The sequence below is a fragment of the Dicentrarchus labrax genome, unplaced genomic scaffold (genome assembly GCF_905237075.1).
Source record: "Dicentrarchus labrax unplaced genomic scaffold, dlabrax2021, whole genome shotgun sequence".
In the NCBI taxonomy this organism is placed as follows: Eukaryota; Metazoa; Chordata; class Actinopteri; family Moronidae; genus Dicentrarchus; species Dicentrarchus labrax.
This window is the reverse complement of record NW_026136721.1, coordinates 22795078-22820362: the sequence shown is the minus strand read 5'-3', so window position 1 is coordinate 22820362 and position 25285 is coordinate 22795078. Positions and strand designations below refer to the sequence as shown.

Sequence of the window (25285 nt, the reverse complement as noted above, 5' to 3'; positions counted from 1 at the left end):
TGACGGTTGGGTTAGCTTAGATTAAGTAACAATACATGTCAGTGCAGGACCTGCGTCTAAACTGAGTTTCATTCATTTCAGCAGTAAGATGACAAGTGGCAGGGTACAGTATGCACACAACAGATTCATCTTTATTTCAGTGAATGTGATCTCATCATGGTTTTAGATGATAAACTTTTGGTTTAAGTTGTCCAATTTGTTGAAGGAAAGCAAATATTGCAGTGTGATCTCAGTTCAGATGTTTGATCAGCAACATTACATTTTACACACAATATTTATTTTCTGACAAGTTGTAGCATCAAAAAGGGCACCATGGCAGACAGCTATACATGCCACAACTCAAGTTGAGTTAATTTTATTCTTTAATTTAGGAACCTATAACACATTGTTCATATTATATATATACACATATATATGTCTTAATACAATATGAACAGCAGGATGTAAAGCCCTGACAGCGTATTTATAGCTGACATATCAATTAAAGAAAACTAATATCTCGGATTCATGCTTTTTGCTATATCATGTCCCCGTCGTATGTGTAATAATTTTGACAGCTACACGATGAGAAAAATGCATGATTGTTGAAATCTAAGTGCTGTCATGATTATCATAATATACTTTATGATAATACAAAGTATCACTAGACCATCAATAAAATATTTATAAGAAACTAAATAAAATTTGGATAGGTTAATAATAGAAAAAGGGGGTTGGGCAGTTATATTGTCTTTCCACAAGCAGTGGCTGAGTTGTTTTTTATTGCACTAATAAAATGGTTTGCCTCTGAAGATCAAGTGACAGCCTCGGCACAGCAACAGACTCGTTGAGCGAGCTAACCCAGTAGCATAAACAGGCCAGCAATGGCAGAGAGAGGCAACCTGGAAAAACAGCGTGTAGAGACAAAAATCTTAACATAACTCAGTGAATTAAGGGTTTGTTTCAAACAGCCAGTGTTAATTCAGAAGGTTTGTGTATACATTTGATAATTAGCATTAAATGAAAAGTACAGCTCAGGCTGAGGTCATTAAAAGAAAAAGAAATTGGCCAAACTGAAATTTTCACCAGATGGTAGTGCTAAAGCAAACATCCAGGGATCACCAGCGTGAGTATGATTCATCCTATAGGGGGGGGGGAATGTTTCTGTAAAATTTGGTGCCAATTAATTTAATAGTTTGTTTAGATATTTCAGGCTGGACCAGAGTGGTTGATGGACCTAAACACAGACAAACATCCCCACAGCCATGCCGCCAGCAACTGTAAAACAGCAAGGACACAAACTGGGGCTGTGAGTCAAACAACATCTCACACAGATGCACACACACACACAGATGCACACACACACACACACACACACACACACACACACACACACACACACACACACACACACACACACGCACACATACACACACACACACACACAACCCCACTGTTCAGGGTGTGACCTGTGGGCCACAGAGGACTGTCCAGACAGAGCTATAAAAAATAAACCATAATTATCACTCAGTCAGAGCTTCCCTTTGGGGGAACGATGCTGGCAAAACATACACACACACACACACACACACAACACAGGTAAAATTGACAGAATGACAGAGCGGATATTCTGGCACACTGAGCAGTGATTGCAGAGGTAACTGAACCTCTCTGCCACTTCTTCACAGCCTCCACTGTGTATTGTAACGGGTTGTTTTGTGTGCAGACTCTCACACACGTTAACATTAGTGCAGCTGTTTGATTTCCCACTGTGAAGACTTACTGCAACACTGACAGAATGACGAGAACTCACACACTTTTCTTAAGACTCTCTATTCGAAAATAAAAGTTTCTTTACAGCTCACTGCTGAAAACCTTCCACTTCACAATAACAAAATGCATCATAAACTGCAGGCAGGAGACACACCTTTTCTCATTGTGCTGACAGACAACTATATTATTAGTTTTCATTTGCTTCTAGACAACAACAAACTTGCATTAATGCCTCTATTTGCCGACAGTTGACATGCAATAAGGACAAACTGCCAAATTATCAGAAAAACAAGAAGAAGCTCAAAGACAAACAAAATATTGTGCAAGATTTCACTGAGTGTGTGTGTGTTCTCTTGATCCTTTCATAAACGCAATTAAAGAGATTGAGTGACACTCATAAATTCAGAGATAATGAATTTCAGAGAATGTAAGCGTACAGATTATTTCCAACTTTATCTGACAGATGAGAGGCAGCTGCGTGGAGCTTTGACTTCCATAAAGATGGCTACCATATAATACGTGTGTGACGGAGTAAGATTATGATCCACCTTCAATATGATCTCTGTTTTCCAACATTAGATGAATACTGCTTGTTTTTGTACAATGATGACAGGTGACTCTCACTCTGAGCTATGTTATAGTTTATTAACGTCTCCCTGGGGAACAATCACATCTCTGTCTCTTTATTCACCGCAAGCAGACAGGCAGTATGGCGTAACCGCACACCTAACACTGTAAGAACAAACACAGTAATTGTTCATATCTGCTTTTTTCACTGGCTGCACCTCTCTGCAACTCGACTGCTTGACTCCCATTCCTCTGGCGTCTAAATTCTCCCAGTGCAGGTGTACTCGGAGAATCCGAACAGGTTTGTCTGTGTACATGTAGGTTGTCACTAAAAGTGAGTTTGCCTCGCGGCAATTGAGGTGCGACATCAACATGAAAGGAAATCAGTCCACCCTAATAAAGAATGTAATAAGGAACGTAAACACACACATAGAAAGCAGCTGTTGTTCAGTTATTAATGTACGCTGCGGTTAAAAATGTCACAGGGTTAGTTAGGTTAGTTGGTAATTTATCTGTCTCTTGTTGACAGGCGATAACCCTTATTCACCTTTATACCAAACCACAACATGGGGCTGGACACTAATTACTGTTTATTATTATTATCATTGTTTCAGACCTTACTAATAACTTGAAGAGCAGGTCAACAGTTTCTAGTTGTGACAGTTTGGAATTATGATTGTGGGGTTGAGTTGATATTATCGCTGATACCTGGTCAACACGCAGCGCTCCAAACATCCACATGTGGAAGTAGACTGTTAATGGTTTAATAAAACAAAAAGTAAAATAAGAAAATGTTTTTGTGCTGTACTTACTGTATATGTGGATTCAATAGTTTTGTTCAAATTATGTCAAATGTGCAGAGATTTCTATGAAGGCTGATTCAGTGGATACAGTTTTTATATTGTTGCATTTTTAAACAGTAAATATATTTCTACCCATGACACCTAACATGTTTCCTTGAATGATGTGACCATCGTGGGAAAGATATATATATATATCCATCCATCTACACATAAATCAATGTTTTGCACTAGTTTTTTTATCCATTCATTTATTACCTGTATTTTGCTTGTTTGGTTTTAATTGTGCAATTCGCGTTTTTATTAATTTCTTATTCATCTGTTTATTTATTTATATTTAAATATATATTTATGGATGCTATTCCCCTTTATCAGGCAGGAGAGCTTGAGAGATTGACAGGATGGGGGGGGGACCACAGGTCGGATTCGAACCCACACCCGCTGCAGCAAGGACGTGAGCTACAATCTATAAAAACATTTTAATGTAAAATTATATGGCTTTAAAAATATCCATTATTATTTTTAACTAATAAAAGTGAAAAGAAGTTGCATTGTTCAAACTATAAGATACTCAGAAAGTGAAAATCCCTTCCAGCACTGAAGGAAGGGAATGTATTCTACTGTTCATTTACTTTTTTCTGGCTGGCTGCTTTCCCAGACAGATCAGGACAGGTTTGCAGACTGTGTATCAAACTCTAAAGGTGCAACCAGATTAGTCTAATGCACTTACTGGAAATACACAAGATGGCAGCACGTGGCGTGGTGGCCCCCTGAAACTTCACAGAACACAACCTCGAGAAAGAAAGTGCAGGAATAGTATGAAGTGCAGCAGGCCTTGAGACGATCGCTGCCCACAACTCTTGGGAACTTTGGCACTTCTATGATTTGTGCTCTATTTTGTCTGAATGTCCTGTCAGTCTGTCACTTTGTGTTGTGTTGCTGCTTGAGAATGAGACCCTGTGCCTCAATGAGATAAATAAAATGAAAACACAACTATCATCCACATCCTAGAGCTAAGCTAACCCAACTTGGACCTGAGACCACTCCACTATCCCACCAACCTACCCTCATCTTTACAGTGACCTGTCTCCACTACAACATCCTGGATCATTCAGGATTTAGTACCACAGAACCAAAAACTCCAGCTGTTTATATTGTTATTATCATCAAGTGTTTCAGTGTTTCCTATTTTATTGCTTATTCTATTATTTTATTCTATTCTAAATTTAAATATTTAAATATTCATACATGTTCTGTGTGTGTAGCGTGAAGGGGCTACAACTGCATTTTGTTGTGCAACACTGTATTATGACAATTATATTGTATAATTGAACCTTGCACCTGCCTGAATTTAACCTGTGATCCCTTACGTCACAATACGTCGTTCTTTTCCTCTTTTTCGTTTTTTTTGCTCTTTTCCCTGCCAAGGTTAAATTAACCAGTCAATACACTTGACCTCTGCAGCAGCTGTTCAAAAGTTAAAACTTCATCTAGTTTGTAATTTGTTTATTTATAAGGACTAACTGGGCTAACCAACAGAACTAAGATTACATTTCATTACATTATACAGACTTTTTGAGAAATCCATCGCTTCACTCACAAATATCTCTCTAAATTATGACACTGGAGGGCAAAACAAATGAACCCACAGATTAAGAGTACTTATGTCTACCATCAACCCATGTATACATAAATATAACTGAGCATAAAGTATCCTTGCATTAATGTATTAGTACCATTATCTCTGTTCAATAGTGCAGTAATCAACTGCATTTTTCTACAGACAGACACGCTTTATATACAGCTACAGGCCATATAAACTACAATTAAAGATTGCTTCAAACTCATCACATTACATCTTATACAGTGGGACCTGCAGCAGACCCCGATACAGAGTTAGTGTGAAGCAGACAGAACAGGCCTGAGGGAAGTTACCAAGTAATTCAGAGCTAAGCTGGAATAATGCCTGGCTTTATAATAGATGATTCCTTCCAAGACACAATTACCGATTCTTTTACAAGAAGGGTGTGGCAAGACAGTGAAAGAGACTCAAAGATAGCCAGTGTGTGTGTGTGTGTGTGTGTGTGTGTGTGTGACTTGTGAACTGTGTGGATCAGATCAATGTGTGTGTATTTGTGTGCACAGTGTGTGTGTGTGTGTGTGTGTGTGTGTGTGTGTGTGTTGGGTGGGGGCTCTATGAATCGTCTCCCCACCCTGCAGGGAGTAGTGCTTCCTCTCCAGGGTTCAGAAATAACCAACAGACAGCTTTATTGTTCAAGAAAACCTGCCTGCTGTCTCTGCCTGTCTCTCTCTCTCTCTCTCTCTCTCTCTCTCTCTCTCTCTCTCTCTCTCTCACACACACACACACACACACACACACACACACACACACACACAAACACAAAGACCCCCCTCTCCTTTTACAGATCTGAATAACTGACAAGTAGAGTCTTGGTTACACCCTGGCTCTGAGGAAGGGAGGAAGAAAGAGGGTAAGAGAGGGGAGGGGGAGTGAGAAAAAGAGAGAGAGACAGAAAGAGAGAGAGAGAGAGAGAGAGAGAGAGAGAGAGGCAGGGGGTAGAGGGAGGAGTTTTGTGGACACTCGATGTGCTGACAGGACAGCGGTGGTCACACCCAAACTGTGGCGCCTGACCTTCTACAACAAACAGAAACACCCTCTCACACACACACACAAACACACACACACACACACACACACACACACACACACACACACACACACACACACACACACACACACACAAATCCTGTAACATCATCCTTCTCAGTTTTCCAGCGAGGATGTCTCCACTCTGCTGTTCCATGTTAGCAGTTTGTGACTCAGCAGGATGACTACAATCTGCCTCTTTCATAAATGGGACCTCACTCTTTTACTCTGAGGTCACTGGTAGAGGGTCTGCAGCACACTGTGGGCTTATGTCCTGACTTCTAGTAACTCGTACTGTACTGAAGTACACAAATTTTAGGTACTGGTACTTATTTAGTATTCCATTATAGGCCACTTTATACTTCTAATCCAGAGGTAAAAACTGTACCTTTCTGACACCACTACATTAATCTGACAGATATAGGAACTACTTATTTTACAGATTAAGATTTTTCTCCCACACATATGATGATTTTATCGTTGTTACAAAATATAGTCCCTAACATTATTTAAATCATTAAAATTACCGTCACCTCAATAAACAGTACAACTTTAAAGGACCAGTGCATAGGATCTAGTGGCATCTAGTTGCAGATTGTCGCTTCACCCTCCCCTTCAAAGAGCAAAGGAGAAACTATGGTGACTGCAAAAAGCCTGAAGAAAGCGAACACCCCTATCTAGAGCCAGTGTTTCGCTTGTCCCTCCTGGGCTACAGTAGAAACATGGTGGTTCAACATGACAGACTCTATGGAAGGTAGCCTGTGGTAACAACGATTCCTTTATTCAGGTGATATACACTAATGAAAACATATAAAATGTATAGGTATGAATACTATATTCCATTTCTGACAATAGAGCCTCCTAAATGTTACACATTGGACCTTTAATGGATGCCTATAATAATCCTCCTGACGCTTGTAATTTAATATTTTTACAGTATGGTAGGCTGTTAGCTTTTATTTTAGTCAATAAGTGTTTCATATCATATATTGGCAATAATACCTAACCTGTATTGTCAAATAATTACAGAGGGTTTGGCCCAATAAATGTTAGATTTTTTATGACCTTTGATTTCATAAGTGTTACTGTAATCAGCTCCCATAGTAACAATCATAAATCATTATTCTGTTAAAATGCCAGCTGGATGCTGTAACTTTAACTCTTATCTTATCACATCTGCTCCTTTAATTTATAACACTGTTTGCTATCCAAAACCATTGAGGGTTTATTTTACCTACAGGACATGCAGCACAAATTATAAATGAAAACAATGTTAGAAATCACATTTTTATATTTACAAAATGCTTGATGGTGCTGATTTGTACAGCAATTTGTCTCTTTTATAGTTTCAATCATGTTGTTTCTGTTAATCATATAAGAACAAAGAACAAAAGCTGAAAATTGACACAAAAGGAAGTGTTTTAATGTGTTTTTAATTGTTTACATAAACAAAAAAAATAACCTAGGTTACTCAGGTTTGTGCATGCACATGTGCACAAACACACTGTAAGTCAAATGTAGTCAGATTACAGTGGAATTTGTGCATCATTCATTGTACTCTACATTATGCAACTGTTAACTAGCAGTTTAGACATGCAGGGCTGCAATGTCTGGGTAGTATGATGAAACAGATCCGTGCTTACAGAGACAGTGATGTTGAAACACATAGGGTGGGATATATATGTGCAATTTCCTTGCCAAGTCGTTGACGTTTCTTTGAAAAAGATCTGTAGTTTCTCTTTATAATCAGTTTTTATCTTTAATTTATAGCCGACTGACACTCACACAGACCACATTGCATAATAAATCCCCCTGAACGAGCCAGGATGTTGATTGGATCTTGAAAAGGGAAAAATTAAATGTATTTCTGGATGCTTGTGCATGTTTAAGAAACAAAGGGAACTTATGTGAAGTGGGAGTTTAATTTCATTTCTCATGAAACTTGAAATAAAATACATGGTGGAACGCTCTTACACTATGGCTGTGGTGAGGAAAGAATGGTGTGCAATGAAAGAATATGAATTAGTATTTAAGTAAAAAGCTAGACAGCTAGCTAAAACATTATAAATATGTCATATAAGTATTGAAATGCTGAAGTGTATCTTGGTCTGGTGTCTATGTGAGCTTTGAACTTTTTCAAAACAACCTACAACAAAAATGTGTACATGCTTGAGTGCAAATATGCAAATGTGTAAGGCGTGGCAAAGGACAATGTGGGGTTGAGTCTAGATGGCAACCCTCTTGTTTGTACACATTTTTTCTTCATTGTTGTTTATTTTTGTTTGTCATTACAACCATCAAAAGAGAATATTCTGTAGTGTATATTTAAGATTACCGTGCATTGAAACTACCTTACCTGCAAATGTCTACAACAGTCGATTGTGCTGATCTTACTTTGTATTTATCCGACAACTAGACCAAGGAGCAACGAGGAAGCATTTAAACGTAGCCATATAGCCTACTATTGCTTATGTTTGTCTTTAGTCTAAGAGGATGTAAAGTGTTGAGAGCACATATATAAAGTACTTTAAAGTACACACACACACACACACACACACACACACACACACACACGCACAGACACACACACACACACATTAAAATAGAGCAACACTATCTAATAAATGATGGAATAATTTGATATTTAAGTTAGATATATAAACTACTTAAATGAGTTTTAACTGGTTATGAAACAGTCTTAATGTAATACTGTTGCCTCTGTATGACCTACATAAACCAAAGTTTAGCTATATCTATAAAGCTATTTTTAATGCCCGCTGCCGGGTTGGATTCAGTCAGATTAACCTCGAAATAAAGTGAAATGATGCAATGTAAACACTACCGCTTTTGTCCACAGGGGCTGCCAGAATCAACATAAAGTGAAAGTTCCTTGTGGTCGCTTTAATTATTCACCTCCCCCTGCGACTCCGCCATGGTGAACATAACATTCATAAATGAGACAAAGTTTGTACAAAATGAGAGCACCATTCATCGTTGTGATGACAGAACAGAACAACAACTCACATGTGGCTGTAAGAGCACGTTGGACGTTTAGCTTTTGACAGGCTAATCTTACAACAAATTGTAACATGGTGATGGCCCGAGGGAAGAAACCTCTCTGAATTAATTGAATTCATGAACAACTTGACAAAGTTGAACAAAAGTGAAAATGTGAATGTGGTCTCTAAGAAGCTCTAATATGTCTATTAGTTCACAGTTCTAATAACAAGACTGAGTAAAGAATATGACTTTTAATTCTTATTTTCAGCATTTTTAAGTTAAGGATCATTGTTTTCCTTTTGTAAAACAATAAAACTGTGAAAAGAGGTCTTCTGTTTCCTATTCCTGTTTTTACTCTTTAAGTATGAAATGCTTAATTTCCTGCATAGTAGAAGTTTTCCCCCACGAATGATAAGCCTGATCATAGGTTTATCAAAACATAAATTTATTCAGGTTAATATTCAACAGATTCAACAGACTCGGAGTAAAGGTACACTGACAGGAGCAGCCTGATGTAGTCAGCAGGTCCAGTATAATCAGGAGCTGACTTTATGGTTTCTGAATTATCCAGGTGCTTCAGGTGAAGTAGCTGCTTATCAAGTTTTAGTGCCGTAGTAGTGCCTCATGAGACCTTGTACTGACCAGTACACTCTCCTTTTAGCACTTGAAGTGCCATTACTTGTCCTTAAACAGTGCATCATTAATGATTACATCCACTTAAATTACTTTATACACCACATAAAAGGATGCAGGTGGCATGTGTTGGTGTTTAAAGGTGAGCTGATAAAGACACAACCACAGCTCTATTTTTTACCCTCCTAACTGTATAGCACTGGGGATGGCAATGATCACCCCACCACTTTAGGACAGACCGAAGAATCTATTGGATGGAATGTCATGAAATTTGTTACAGACATTCGTGGTCCCCAGACGATGAATCACACTGACTTGCCGAAACATTTTCCTTTAAAGGGCCAAAACTTAAATGTAATGGCGGGCCACGGGCCATATTGTATTGTATTGTAAAGATGCAAAATGGTATGAAACAAAGTTCCCTTAATTAACTGAATTCCTGCAAAGTGTCTTTCCTTAGAATAGGAAAAATAATAGTTAGAGATACTACATATTAGAATCTGGTAGGGCCAAATCAAACCCTCATGGTGAACCCCACTTTGTGCAGCCCTGCTCTAGCACCAACATGAGGATGTGCAGAATGATATATGGGCAGAGTTTGACACTAGTCACTAGTAGTTTCTCTGTCATCATTGAAAATCTGATCTTTAAGGGGCGGGGCCAATGAGCATTATTTGTGACATCACAAAGAGTTTGGTCCAGTTTGCATCTTATACTTATATATATATATATATATATATATATATATATATATGTGTGTGTGATAAAGAAACATGAAGCCACTAATGCACAAACACTGAGAATGGACTGTACAGTGAAGTAGGAAACATCTTGTGTCTATCAGGAAAATGTAACATCCATAAATTCTGACATTTTAATAGAGTAGATGCCTTTTTAAGGATTTAAATGTATAATATATATATATATATATATTCTTATTTTGTGGAAAAAACAAATCCGACACTCAGCACGCTCTACCAGGTGAGCTACCATGCGCCCCTTAGAGGGGATCTTTAACTTTTAATTTTTCCATCATCAGGGCAAAATTTAAATTTTGCACAACTTCACAGAGCTGCTAACATGGCTGTCGACTCTCAGTCTGGTTTTCTACCAGATGGAAGAGAACCGGAGCTCAATAACTTCAGACATCACACACATATACTGCCCTCCAAAGACTTATTTATAATCAATATGTAATTATCACATCCACAGCTTGAAAATCCCTCACTCAGGCTCACTCAGACAGTGTTGAATAAGGACTGTAGGAGGATACAGGCATGCGGTGGAGCTCGGTGCAGGGCAGGGCAGGGCAGGGCTGAGGTGGAGTGTGGAAGGGTAAACAGGATGCCAAGTCAAATAAAATAAAACTCTGGGCACAACCCCTGGCAGTCTGCTCGGGCCAGCACAGAGACACATAAACATACACACACACACACACACACACACACACACACACTGTACACATACACTGTTTACACACAGCGTAGGCGGCACTCTAGACGACGAGTGATCTGGCACCCTCTCTGTTCACTCAACCAGAGAATTAAGAAAATCTGTACACAGATGCAGCGTTTCAGCCACAGTCACGCGAAAAGCCGCCTCTCCTGAACGGACAGGATCTTTTTGCCCTTTTCAACCTGTAACAGCAGGAGTTCTGACACAGCAGGTGCACACACATACACACACATACTGTACATCACATCTATACAAAATCTTAGCTGTTACAACACTGCATGATAACTGAGCCTTCAACACAGGACCATACGAGATGGGCAGGGCTGCTCGGTCAGGGGTTATGTAACTGTAAAAAAAAAAAAAAAAAAAAGAAATCCACATAAATCCCCAAGAGATTATCACAGATTAGCTGCATCTAACCCCAGTGAGGCTGGTCATGGTGGTCTGCAGGGTGTGGCCACATATCGAGCAGTCATGCAGTTTACCTGCTGATCAGTCTCATTAGCGGAGGAGGGCGTGTTCGCCTTCTGGATGTTATGTAGAGAACTTGACTCCCTTTGTTGCTGCTTCATGGAAATCTCCATTCAGTTTGAGTGTTTGGTTTGGATCACGACTTGAGCACCGCGTCTTTAACGCATGAAGAGTGATCAGTGCAAGAGTTCAGTGGCAGTATTAATTATGGTGCATGAGTAATAACAACGTGGTTCTTGTTTGATCCCTGTGGGGAAAGTCTTTTGTTTTGCACTCATGTAGGGCAGGGCAGGTAATAGGTCATTTACAGAGCAGCATGTCAGCGAGTCAGCAGCTAATGCACATTTTTTATGAGTATTTTTGCCCTTATTTGCAGTTTAAGTAGAGAAGCAGACAGATAATGGGGGGAAGAGATAACGAATATTTAACAAATGTCCCTGACCAGAATCCAACAGTGACAGTTGCAATAACTGAGCAGGTTTATGAGTACGTAGTGTGTCTACATTGGAAAATTATTGTTAGGGCTGAACGTGTTTGGTTGTTCTCTGCTCTGCCCAGGTGTGCTGATTGCTAAATGAGATGCACCTGATCAGTGAATGGGGTTAGACGCTCCTGTGCCAGCAACAGAAGGGAGAGGTTTTTGGAGTGCGGACTGCTGGTGTAACTGCCTGAGCCTGGGATTTTGTGCTGCTTTGTATCTTTTTATTACCTCGATTTACTCTTGATTCAGTGTCTTTGTTGTTTGTATTTCTTTATGTTAGTAAATCCATGGATTTAGTTGTTTTAAAGGTGTATTCCTGTGGTTGTTTTGCGTCTGTGGGGTGTTGTCTGCCCAAAGAGCCACCTATGGGTGGGGGCGTAACATTGAGTATATTTAAAACATGTCATGTGCATACTGAATGATACATTTGTGTTGTTGTTGATGATGATGATGATGACCCTTTTGTCCCACAATGCAATGCACATTGTACACAGAGGAAAAGGAGGCCTGCACAAAATAAATTGTGAATGGTGAACGGCAAACAAACAAAAATAAAAAGGTTTTACATCTTTAGAAAGATATTTTGCTCCACATTCCCATTTCACATCCAGATGTTACAGAGCAACGTTATCATTCAGTTTCTGGCCGATGGATGAATAGAAGTCCAATATTTGCTCTATTTTTGGTCTCTACCAACTCCTGAGGGAAGTATCTGGCTCATCAGCCTCTAAATGCTCCGCTGTGTTCACCAGTTAGTTGCTAACTGTGTCTGTCTACCATTTGGTGCTGGGCAGGTGGTGTACGGAGAGTCTTAAGGGCAATTCAATTCAGTTTTATCTGTATACCGCCAATTCATAACAAAAGTTATCTCATGACACTTTACAGTAGGTCAAGACTGTACACCTTATAAAATTATTTACAGAGACCCAACAGTTCCCACTCTGAGAGCGAACAAAACATTGAAAGACAGTAAAACCAAAACAATGCTAACAGATAACTCTCTGTGGGTCTGTCACCATGAGCGACCTCTTTTGCATTACATGCAATAATTTGATCCATTGTTAATATAAAAATATTGATTAGTGCATCCTTGCGTATGGTAACTTCTTGCTTGGCTCACACACTTCAGAAGGGTGGAAATTAGCCAATAGAAAGAGGCTTCAACCCCATTGATCTATTTCTGCTTTTACAGCGACTGTGTGGCACCAGAGTAAACTGTGTAAATTGATCTTTACGCAAAAAAAGTAAAGTAAATTTTTTCTGTAAACATATAGACTTAAAATACCTGTTATGGCCTTCATCATAGTTATTTTGAACACACAAAAACGTCCAGCTGGTTGATTAATGGGTCCACTCAGAGGACCTCAAACAGGTTTAGGAATGTGAGGAGAAAAGGGTCTCGTTGTTAGCTCTTGTAATTGTATACTCCTTACTTTGAGCTGGACTTGGAGGAAAAAAGGTTCTTCTGAAGAAAAACAAAACAAAAAAGTCACGATCTCCTCGAACAACTGGAGCACTTGGCAGTGGAGCGTACAAGTATGTCGAAAATTATTAGTATGTTTTTAAGGTGTATAAAAATTGTAATGCACAGACCTGAGACGCTGTTTCATTATTTAAAACAAACAAATACTTATTATACCACATTCTCAGTTTTACTGTGTATGTTGATTGTTGTTGCTGTTTCTGTTGTTCGCACACACACACACACACACACACACACACACACACATGCATACTACCAGAGCCACAACGTGCCCCAACATGCTTTTTCTGCGAACTCAAGGGGAGTTCCTGGATAGAAATGCATGTCTGTGTTTTAAATACTGTGTACAGTACATTTCCATATGCCTGAAACCCTGTATGAGCAATGTGGCATTCAAAGTGACTGGCATGTTTAGACAGGAGGTGGTACAATCTACACTATCTTTAACAGTCCGACACCTGTGAGTTCATACTGTATGAAGGCAAACACACACAAAAAGAAAACTGGTTTCAGAGGTGCTGAAAGGGTATGAAATGTATTGTAAAGTACAGAACAATAATAGCAATACTCAATTAAAACAACACACATGTGCAAGGAGAGTCTGGAGTAAAAGCAAAATATCTTTACAGTGTAAATCAACAGATTTGTTGCCATCAGTGAAGTGCACAAGCACACAGACACACATTTAGACATTAACATACACACCGAGCTGCAGCTCGGGTTGAAGGAATTCAGTGTGTTGAATACAGTAAATGACTCATAGCTGACAGATTGTCTCAGCAGCAGAGGTTTCTTATTTGAAGTTTCAGACTTAAGTGTATTTTGCAGTATTTTAAAATAACTGATCTGTCAAACTCTGTACTTTCCCTCACTTGAAAGGTATACTATAAGGTTTTCTGCTTCTATTTATATCTTATATCTATTTCCCTTTCTACATCGATGGATCGACTTGTGCTCAAAGGTGAAAAAACAGGATGTGAAATGGGCTGGATTTATTGTGTCACTCTTCCTGCTAACTAAAGTAAGTTTGAAACGTACAGGATCAGGAAGCAAAATACGTGGAAGACTAGAAATACGAAGGAGAAATTTAAAATAGTTCGCCCCTGACCTCTGAATATGAGCACCACCTTCCAGGATCTAACATAATTTAGCTTACGTCATATTCAACTATTAAAATAGAAAAACAAAACAAAAATATACTTTGTCATGAAGTTTATTTCTTCACCCGTCCCTTCATCTCATTTTGTTGTCACACTTCTCTTATTTGTTCTTTGGAAACATTTCATCTTTGTATTACTCACTTATTGTGTGTAAGCCTGATCAATAAAATGTTCTTTGTTCAAGCTTTTTTTTTATATACATATATAAAGGACATTCTTTGGCTGTTTTAGCCTTGTTTCATCCGACACAAACCCTGTCGCAAGAGCAGAAAACACACGAGTAAAGACACTCACAGACATTCAAAGACACAAACATACAAGTACAGGTGCAAATGTAACTGTTTAGTTTTTACAGTAGAGGCCCAGTGGGACAGTGCTATGTTTGGGGATTGTTGGTCAGATCACATGTTCGTTTATATTCGTTAGAGAGTGGGAAGAGAGCACTCTGCATTTTAGGATAATACTCAAAGGGGGGCATTCCTTTATTTTTCTTTCCCTTTCAACCTCAACCCCATTTTTGTTATATTTCCATTATTCTCCTCCCTGTTTTAGGTCCAACTATATCTGTATTTTCCACTTTTTATTAAAACATTCACAAGCTCGGCTAGGTCGAGGTAGGGAGGCGTCCCAACGTCTCACTTCACCTTCTCGTCCTGGGCCTCGACCTTTTCATTTGGAAGATTATTAGGTGCGGTTATGAACCTTCTGGCAGAGCCAAAGGGTGGGGAAGGGAGTGTCCAGTCCTGTTCACCAGCCCCTCCACCTTTGCTGTTGCTGCGGGGAGTGTGAGTCCATCAGGGGTAGTTTGTATGCCGAGGCTGGTGAGGAGGTCCTGGAGGCGTGTGACGGTGCTCGCAAGCTGTTTCTTCTCCTCCTCCAGTGCGGAAACCTGCTCCCTGAGCTGGCCCTCCGACTGGGCCAAAGCCTCCACTCGGCTCTCCAGGCTGCAGATGCGAGCATGTGACACCTGGGTGGGAGGCAGCGATGGTTGAAAGGAACAAAGTAAAACACAAGATAACTTTGTGTCTCTATTTGTGTGTGCGTGTGTTTACCTGCAGCTCCTCAAGCAGGTCGAGGTTCTGCTGTCGGAGGCTCTGATTGGTCCTCTCCAGCTGTGCAGCTCGCTGGTGTTGGTTGAGGTTTGGGGGCGTGTCCAGCAGTTCATCCTGCAAGACGTGGTACTCAACCTCATAGGCCTGGAGCTGCTTGGACATATCCATCTCACAAACCTAATGCACACAGGAAATGTTCACAATGTGCAGCAGAAATTAAAATATTTCTGACATTTATCAACCTTGAATGAACATTCAGAAAAAGAGTGTAAAAAGATTCACATCCATAAATGCACATGGAAAATTTAAATACAGTCTATATTTTAAATCTTTGTAATATTTCACAGAATCATCAATCAACAATGTGTTTAAGTTGGGAAATTTGCATGCGTTAGGTTTCCCCTCCTCAGTTTGTAGTTATTCCTGTTTTTCACTTACCAATTGTAAAGTAGACATTTGTATACTATAACACATCCTTTGGCTTTATAATTGTTAAAGTGTACCTAGTCCAATAAACAGAAGGCATGTTGTACATTGTGTGTATGTTGTAATAACTTTTGTGAAGTGATAATGAGATGTGCTGTATTGATGTATGTTTTTATGTGATCAGGTGAGACCAACAGGGATTTTCATGCCTCAGCTGGACAATAAAGTTAAATTCTATTCTATAATAGTTTTCTATATGTGACCCAATCAGCTCATAGAAATGTGTAAAACAAGAGAACTTTATTTTGATGAACAGTGATGTTTAAAGGAAAGTTCTGGGTCATTACAACTTGGGTTTTATTTGTGTAGTTAGGCCATTATCTGTTATGATAACATTGTACGCCCACAACACACACAAAGTTTGTCAGGGTAAGAAACGTTCAAATGATAAGGTTTTGGATTTAAGCTGAAATGTGTTGGCCATGTCAGTCATGTAATATTAAAGGCATTTTACTACACTGAGGATTCGGAGTGCTTTGAATTTGTCTTTCTAGTTTTAATTTGAGTCCAGAGAGACCCATAATTCATTGCACTCTGGCTTTTATAAAAAAAACATACTTTTTATTCATAAAGCAAAGATGCAAACCAGATTTTCCTTTTTATTTTGGTTTAGCAAGATTTTTCAACTTTATTTTGAAATAAAAGCCAACCGAGTGCACCAGAAATATCCAGGTGTATATAAAAGACAGGTAGTTGTAATGAGGTCGTAATATCAGCATTTGCCTTTGTTTTCTCTTTGTTTGATTAAACCTTGTACAATTGTCTCACTGCAATGCAATGTTCTTACTGATATGACTGACGGCCAAAACTATGAACAAAAGGTGGCATGAAGCTGGAATTCCCATTAAAGTGTTTACTTCTCATGTTACAAATTTACAGATTGTTGTCCTCTACCCACAAACTCTATATTACTGCATAGTAGAAAATAAGCAACACATCCTGTAAGTACACTCTCTCCTTTTTCCTTTTTGTTTTGGTGAAACTGTGAGTCACAGCGCAGTTAACATATAGACAAACGGAGGTAGATAAGTGACACTCGAGGGAAAGTACCGGCAAGCTGGAGCATGACTCAACACCCTATTGCTATATCATGCAAATTAGAAGGTGAATGCATACTTTCTAAACTATGCCATAACTTGATAATACCACTACGTGTCTATATGTCTACCATCTCAAGACACCAAACAGCCTTCATTACTGTAAAAGTTAATATGAAACGTTCCATCTTGACATCAGTTTACATGAGACTGACTCATTAAAATATTATTTTACTCGAGCGCTCTGATCAGGACTCTGGTATGTTTGGTTATTGGAGTCAATTGAAACACTTGAGCCTGATGTTGTTGACATACAGTAGTTTTCCTGATGTTTTTTTCACCATAAATACTGACGCATGAGGTAAAAGGTCAAATGACTTCACTGACACTCCACCCAACAGCTGTTATAACGAGAGGGTGTGGTTCACATTGATAGCATCTGTCACTCAAGCAGAATATCATTCTACATTTTCTTGTTTAGTCATAAAGACAATTATTTTGTCTCCACCAGTGCCATGAGTTGTAAAACACAATTTTATGATGAAATACATCTGTTTAAATGTTTTCAGGAACCGTTATACTTCGCTCAAGTACACTTAGTGACACAGTATTGTCACATATTTACACACAGATATTTCATACTTATTTTCAAACAAGAGCTTATCTGGTCACTGATCCACAGGAGGTAAAAATCACTGCTGTACGTCACTTTGAGTTAAATGTGGAAGTCTGGTGATATTCTAGATGTTTTATTGTCAACTAAAGAAAAGACCAAAACCGACAATTAATTAATCCTTCTAAATACTGTGTGTGTATCCAAAACCTCAAATATTTTATTCCTCTGCGCCACAGACCTCCATTGTCGTCCAAAAACTATTAACAACACAAATATGCCTTCATTCCGTCATGCTCTTTCATTATGAACATTAAAACTGTAGTCAAGCCCACAAACACTGTCTTCCTCCACTAAATACTCACTAGTACATAGGGGTGGGTAAAAATATCGATTCATCAATGCATTGCAATATATTTTTTCCCAATTCAATATTGATTCATTAAATCCTCTGAATCGATTCAAGCCCCTGGCCAGTGGGGGCGCGATGAGCAACACCATTGTGTGATTTGCGCTGTACGGACGGAGGCCGCACTCAACCACACAACAACAACAACATGGCAACCCGTGGCTAAACCAGTGGATTCAAAACAGACGCAACTCGACAGATCCTTCCTTTGCAAACTGCAGCCAAACTCTGCCCGTGCACAGAAGATAACAGAGTCTATGGCCGTCACGATACGCCATACCAACACGCAAACACATGATGGAAGTCGCCGTCCCGAAGCTGTACACAGGTAAAGACAGCTGTTTTGGAGTCGTTGAAGTCGGCACTGAATCGATATCGAAGCATTTAAATCAATATCGAATCGAAATCGAATCGAATTGTGACCTAAAGAATCAAAATCGAATCGAATCGTGAGGTTCTTAACAATACCCAGCCCTACTAGTGCACTAAATGTGAAAGTGTAAAAACTCTCAACTCCCACTTGAGTAACATTTGTCTGAAACTGCAGTACGCAGCTGTTTTAGGAACTTATTTTGGGTTTCTTATCCATCACTAATATTCCCATTTTGAAAGATTTATGTTCTCAGTAGAAACAAATGGGTTTGGGTACCATAGAGAGATAAAAAGAAGGGTTTTGCTGACAATAAAAAAAATATTACAAACAGACTTATTGATTAACAATGATTAGATTATTAAATATGTCTTGCTTCCCCACAATACGATGAAATGCAATACTATTACTATAATAATCCCCAAATTTACAATAAATAAGGTTCATAAAAGTATTCACTTTGTATTGTATCCCAGTTAGTTGGGGGTAGTTACACATTACTAAATGTTTGTTATTCTAACCTGGTTGATGGTTTTCTCCATCTGCACCAGGCCCAGGTTGGGCAGTGTGGTCTTGATGAAGTCCACTATGGACTCCAGGCTCTCATGCTGCAGGATCAGGGGCTTGTGGCTTCCCAGGAGGCTCAAGGCCACTTTAAAGATGACCTCAGACCCCTGCAGGAACAACATATCTGACAGAGGACACAGAGGAGTCAAAGGTTACAGACAAAGAAAGAGAAATAAAGAAAACAATGAGATTGGTTGGAAAAGGCCATGACGTGATAGTTTGTTTTGAATTATGTAACGTAAAATTAATAATGAGAGGCGCTTACAGCCCAGCTTACTGTGTTGATTGGTGACTTAAAAGGTTATTTTAAATGATAGATGCTTTGACGTCAATAAAGAGGTTTAAGCAAACAGAAATATAGGGCAGGGTGAATCTGGTGAGGCGGGAGGAGTAGGTGTGTGTTTGTATGTGTGCTTTGAATGCATTAGGGTGGGGTAAGGGTTTGGCTGGATTGCATGAGATCATACAGCAGATTAAGGTACGGGAGTGGAGGTGTGGAGCCCCACATGTTGTATGCTATCAAAGACTTCACAGTACTATGATAATGATGCCCTAACTGCAACACACACACACACACACACACACACACACACACACACACACACACACACACACACACACACACACACACACAGTTACACACACACACACACAGTTACACACACAGTTACACACACAGTTACACTTGGATGAGCAAGAGGAGCCAGTACGTCTGGTTTAGTGACTGTGCACCATGCAAGAAATTAGGCATGAAAACAACGGTGAGGAAGAATGTGGGAGATAAAAGCAAATCTATGCCGAAAAAAGACGTATACAAGGGCTTGTGGGTTTGATATTTATAAAAATGATAAAAGGTCATTTCACAGGAAAGGTGTTATCACAGACTCTGTGTACATGACTCACCATTATAGAGCAAACTGCTTTTTAAGTTTGAAGAAAAGTTATAATCATTATCATAAAACTTCAGTTTATACTTTAACAAAATAAAATGTCCCACTCCCGTCTTACTTGTCCCGCTGCCAAACCTATTAGACTTCTTGTATGTACTTTGCTTTACAAGCTTCTGTTTCCTCTAGTTTTGCCAAGTCCTTCAATCATAGTTATTTTCATGCTGCTCCACCACTTTCCTCCCCCTTCTATCACTCTGGGTTCAAGATCTAATTAGAAAAGTTAACTGTGGAGAAAACATCTTTCCACACCCAACCACCCTGCTTCTTTCCCACATCTAAACTGCCAAGGAAGAAGAAACGGAGTGGTGACCAAGTAAAACAAGAGTGTGGTTTATGAGCAGATACATACATACACACTCTCAAAGCTTACCGAAGACTCTGGCCACAAAGCCGAGGGGGAAGTGTGAGGCGAAGGCGGTGAGAAACCAGGGGGTGGCGTATAAGCTGGGCCCGATCTCCTGCTGCTCTAGGTGGCTGTAAAGATCCCTGTGGTAGTCATGAAGCAGCCGCGACAACTGGTACATCTGAATCTGACATGGACAACATATCACAGATTGTTTTTTGTTGGTTTGACTGGGAGCATGTGGTTCAGTGTACATTATGTACAAATTGCTTTTATAATCTTACACATGGTTTTAAAGTTGGGAACCTATGCACGTAGCTGTAGCATGACGTGCTACTGAGATACCATATGGAGACCACAGGTTTTGGTTTTCTTTGACAAGTTTCTGATGCGGGTAGAGATTAAAGAGAACCTCAAGAAAGTTTAAGCAAGGGTCAATTATCCGGCCCTTTTCAGTTAAAGAAACTTCCCACCATTGCCTTCTTTCACAAAGTGAATGAAAGAATGTAAACACAATAACTGTGGGCAACATAATTCAAGCATCACATGGCCTGATCATGTACACGACATCTGTGTAGTGTTGTAATAGTTCTACAAAAGGAAGAAATCTGATACTGAATTATAATTCAAAACCTACATCACAGGTAGGCAGAACTCCAGTTAACCCCTTTTATCAAGTATAAAACCAGCTAAATTATCACGCAAGGCACCAATAACCACGTCTCAATCAAACCAATGGTGACTTTGTTAAAACATGAAAGACAAAAGCCGATCACTATGATTCTGAAAACACAGATGAGGGAGGACATGCATCAAATAGAGTATACATAATGTGAGATGAATGGACGTATAAAAAGATACCCGCAGTCCTCTCTTTGATGTAGTTGAAGTATGAAGTGTGTGAGTCTCAGGGAGAAATGATCTAGATTAAGGTGTGTAGGTAACAGTGACAGATTGAGTACATGTGTCCTATATACGTGGGACAGAGAGACTGTGTTGTGTGTGCATGTGTGTGGATTTTACCTGCAGGATAATCATGTCTGGCCTGTACTGTTTGCGGAGCCCCACGTCATACATTAGAAATTTGAGCATGTTGAAGGCGTCCTCTTCCCCCATGTGTAACAGCAGCACTCCAGCAATGAAGGACAGGCCCTGGCAGTAGCCCACCTACAATAACAACAATAACAAACTTGACGTCCACACAGACAAGAAAGGTGAAATACAGTTTAAGTCTTAAAGACAGGTGACAGTTCCATTTAGTCTATCAAGTGGGGGGTTACATGATACCTCAGGGTCCAGCAGGGAGTAGGCTTTCAGTATATTATACAGAGACAGTTGTCCTGCCCCCAGCTGGGCTTGGAAGTATGGGTGAGTGGGAAAAGTGCGACCTGGGACAGAAGAAAAGAGCGAGACGTGATCTATATTGCAAAACATCTGCACTGTTTATATTTAGCATGAAATTCTCTGCCAGACAAAGTATCTATTTAATATCTGAAATCAACCTGATACGCATCTAAAAACACAATAACACAGTTTTAATAGATTTGATTTACTGGGTTATGTCTGACATACTCCTGGAAAGAATCTGAGTGAATGATCCATAAGCTTCTGGGTGTGCACCACGTGTTTGAACGAAGCATAAACTCTGCCTTAGGGATGGTAGGCTTCACGGTTTGCTGTTGATGTTATAAAAAATGTGCTTGGTGCATGGGCATGTGCCAACCCATTCAAAGTTGTCATACTTACAAACATGTTTATAAAAACCACAACCACACACACACACAACCCCACAACCACACACACACACACACACACACACACACACACACACACACACACACACACACACACACACACACACACACACACACACACACACACACACACACACACACGCACACACGCACACGCACACGCACACACATCCAGCCTCATGACATAAATGACAACATAATGAGCCAGGATCTGTAAAAAAAAAACATTCTTAAAACGTATGGGCTGGTAATTGGCAGGTGTGTGTGTGTGTTTTCCGACTCAAGACTTCTTGACTTACAGAGTATGACACAGAGGCTTTGGCGAAGACAATGACAACGGTGTAAGGGTGTATGTGTGGAATGTGCTGGGGGGGCTTTATGTTTGCGAACAAAAAGTCATGAGTCCCTCCCTTCCCTGAAGGAAAGAGAATGTATATGTGTCTGTTCTGTGTGCTGAATGTAAAATTTAGGAGTGCTGCACTTTAAAACCCTAAATTCTAAACCTTTGTCCTCTTGTCTTACTTATATCAACTTACCTAAACACTGCACTTTTGCACAGCCTTCAAGGTGCTGTACATTTTCTACCTGACAACCTCTTTGCTTGGTGCAATATCACAAACAATGTGTGTTTTTATCGTAGAGCACATAACACCTTCATATTGGGCCAGGGTACCAACCGTCACTGTAAACACCGTTACCTCCGTCCCCACCCTAATTTGATGTAAAGTGAATAACATGATAGTCAGATGAAAGACACAGGGTCAACAGCAAACACAGAGGAGGTTAAGTGCTACAGGCATAGATCTGTGGGTGGATGTGTGTGTATGTGGGTGTTATATGGGTGGGGTGTAGGTACTGTGTGTGTGTGTGTGGGTTTCTGGGTAGGAGGTGTTGTGAACATTTCAGGGTGAAAGCGTTAAAATGAGGTTTGAGACAGTGTTATATACTCAGTGCAGGGTTTCTGCTGTGTTCACCAAATTGAACTGAAGACATTTAAAGACCTTTTTAATATAAGAAGATGTAAAACCTTCTTCAGAATCATTCTTGTCGAAGAACGATAGAAAACCAGAAGGGACAATAAGGTGTACAATCATTTAAGCATGCATTGATTGAAATCTACCCAGATTAAAATTTGATTGATGGATTAACCAATAAAAGAAATAATGAAATGAATGCAGGTTTTGCTAAAATCGAAAGTTGCCCATTATGTGTCACCTCTTTTTATCCGCCTTGCTCGCAAAGAGTTTCGCCCACATCCTCTAACACCACACAGTCATCAACTCCGGAGAAAAAGATATGTTTAATTCTTTAATAAACATATTTTTATGACTTTTCAAGACGTGCAGATTCCCCATCTGCAAAATCTAAAATGTGTCAGTGAATATGAACATATGTGTGTGTGTCCGAGTTACCCAGATCGATGAGAATGGCGTGTTGCTGTGAGGTGAGCTGTTTCAGCAGCTCTTTGTATGGAGTGTCGTTGGCAGGAGGTCGGGAGGGGACCGTCTGTCTGAGCAGGAACTGTTCAGAGAGAAACTTCCAGATCTCGCCTCGATGCTGCCTCGGGACACCTGCCGAAGATGACAAAGATGAAGGAAGATAAAGGTGTGGTTGAGTGTGGAGGGGTAGTGCAACGGTGGAATGCAACCTGCTTTCCGTGACAACTGTTCAGATTCTGATTCTGTATGCAAATCATGCCCGTAATATGCAAATCATAGGGAGTTCTGATGTCAGGAGAAATGTGGTGAGGCTGCTCAGATGAGCCTTAACATGACTGTAGAAACACTTTCATGTCAGTCCAGTAACTGATTTAACTGAGTGACAGTGACAGTGACAGACAGGGAGCAGAGTCAGAGTTTGTCAGAAAATGCAATTCTTAGATTACAAATGTTTGGTTACAGCAGTGCTTCCCCCCCTCATTAGATCTGGTGACTGCGCTGGCCACTCCATTACAGACAGAATACCAGTGCTTCTTCCCTAAATAGTTCTTGCACAGTTTGGAGGTGTGCTTTGGGTAATTGTCCTGTTGTAGGAGGAAATTGGCTCCAATCAAGCGCTGTCCACAGGGTATGGCATGGCGTTGCAAAATGGAGTGATAACCTTCCTTATTCAAAATCCCTTTTACCTTGTACAAATCTCCCACTTTAACAGCACCAAAGCATCCCCAGACCATCACATTACCTCCAACATGCTTGACAGATGGCGTCAGGCACTACTCCAGCATCTGTTCACTTGTTCTGTGTCTCACAAATGTTCTTCTGTGTGATCCAAACACCTCAAACTTAGATTCGTCTGTCCATAACACTTTTTTCCAATCTTCCTCTGTCCAATGTCTGTGTTCTTTTGCCCATCTTAATGTTTTCCTTTTATTGGCCAGTCTCAGATATGGCTTTTTCTTTGCCACTCTGCCTAGAAGGCCAGCATCCCAGAGTCGCCTCTTCACTGTGGATGTTGGGACAGGCGTTTTGCAGGTACCATTTAATGAAGCTGCCAGTTGAGTACATGTGAGTCGTCTATTTCTCTAACTAGAGACTCTAATGTACTTGTCCTCTTGCTTGGTTGTGCACTGGGGCCTCCCACTTCTCTTTCTATTCTGGTTAGAGCCTGTTTGTGCTGTTCTCTGAAGGGAGTAGTACACACCGTTGTAGGAAATCTTCAGTGCTCTGCAATTTCTCGCATTGGAATAGCCTTCATTTCTCAGGAGAGATTTCTAAGTGACCCCAAACTTTTGAACCGTAGTGTATATCTTGTTTTGCTTAGAGCATTGCTCTACATTTCAGGAAACACCCTGTTCACACTCATTTATGCACATTCACACCTGGAAGCTGCCCAGTACACCCACAATGTGAACTGCTGGCTGACGGAGCAGTTGGCGATTAAGACAAAATTTCAACATTAATTTGTGAAATGCACTTGTTAGTTAGATGAGAAGATAGATACCTCTGTCTGTAAGATAAATATTCTGTAAGTCAACAGCAAATAGCCAGTTACCTTAGCTTTCCACCTAGACTGGAAACATGGGGAACCAGCTAGCCTGGCTCTGTCCAAAGTCACCTACCAGAGATATAAAGGGGGGTTTACATCTTGGTTCTAGTACTGACCGTTTGCCTAGTCTGGCACATAACCCCGAATAAAATGACAAATTGTTATTCTAACATTTGGGTGTTTTAAAATGGCAAGATATAATGTGTTTATTGCTTTAGAGATGCTGGTATGTGGAGTTGGGCTAGCTCT

General features: G+C 39.9%; 1 protein-coding gene and 1 long non-coding RNA gene across 6 annotated transcripts in view; one reads left to right on the top strand and one right to left on the bottom strand.

Annotated features, from left to right (window-relative positions):
* Positions 1-792: 792 nt before the first annotated feature.
* Positions 793-4292, top strand: LOC127355401 (uncharacterized). Its single transcript, XR_007881756.1, has 4 exons — positions 793-1105; positions 1175-1288; positions 3495-3573; positions 3778-4292. It is a non-coding gene; the product is annotated as an uncharacterized LOC127355401 (long non-coding RNA).
* Positions 4293-13817: 9525 nt separating this feature from the next.
* Positions 13818-25285, bottom strand: part of tbc1d1 (TBC1 (tre-2/USP6, BUB2, cdc16) domain family, member 1) — a 48965-nt gene continuing 37497 nt past the window's right edge. For all 5 annotated transcript variants that reach the window (XM_051383935.1, XM_051383930.1, XM_051383931.1 and 2 more), the window contains 7 exons: positions 23464-23622; positions 21585-21685; positions 21321-21464; positions 20325-20484; positions 18959-19128; positions 15523-15699; positions 13818-15437 (listed from right to left, as the gene is read on the bottom strand). In XM_051383935.1, the coding sequence (XP_051239895.1) occupies positions 15165-15437; positions 15523-15699; positions 18959-19128; positions 20325-20484; positions 21321-21464; positions 21585-21685; positions 23464-23622 (1184 nt within the window). In that variant the 3' untranslated portion in view covers positions 13818-15164. The remainder of the gene's footprint in view (positions 15438-15522; positions 15700-18958; positions 19129-20324; positions 20485-21320; positions 21465-21584; positions 21686-23463; positions 23623-25285) is intronic.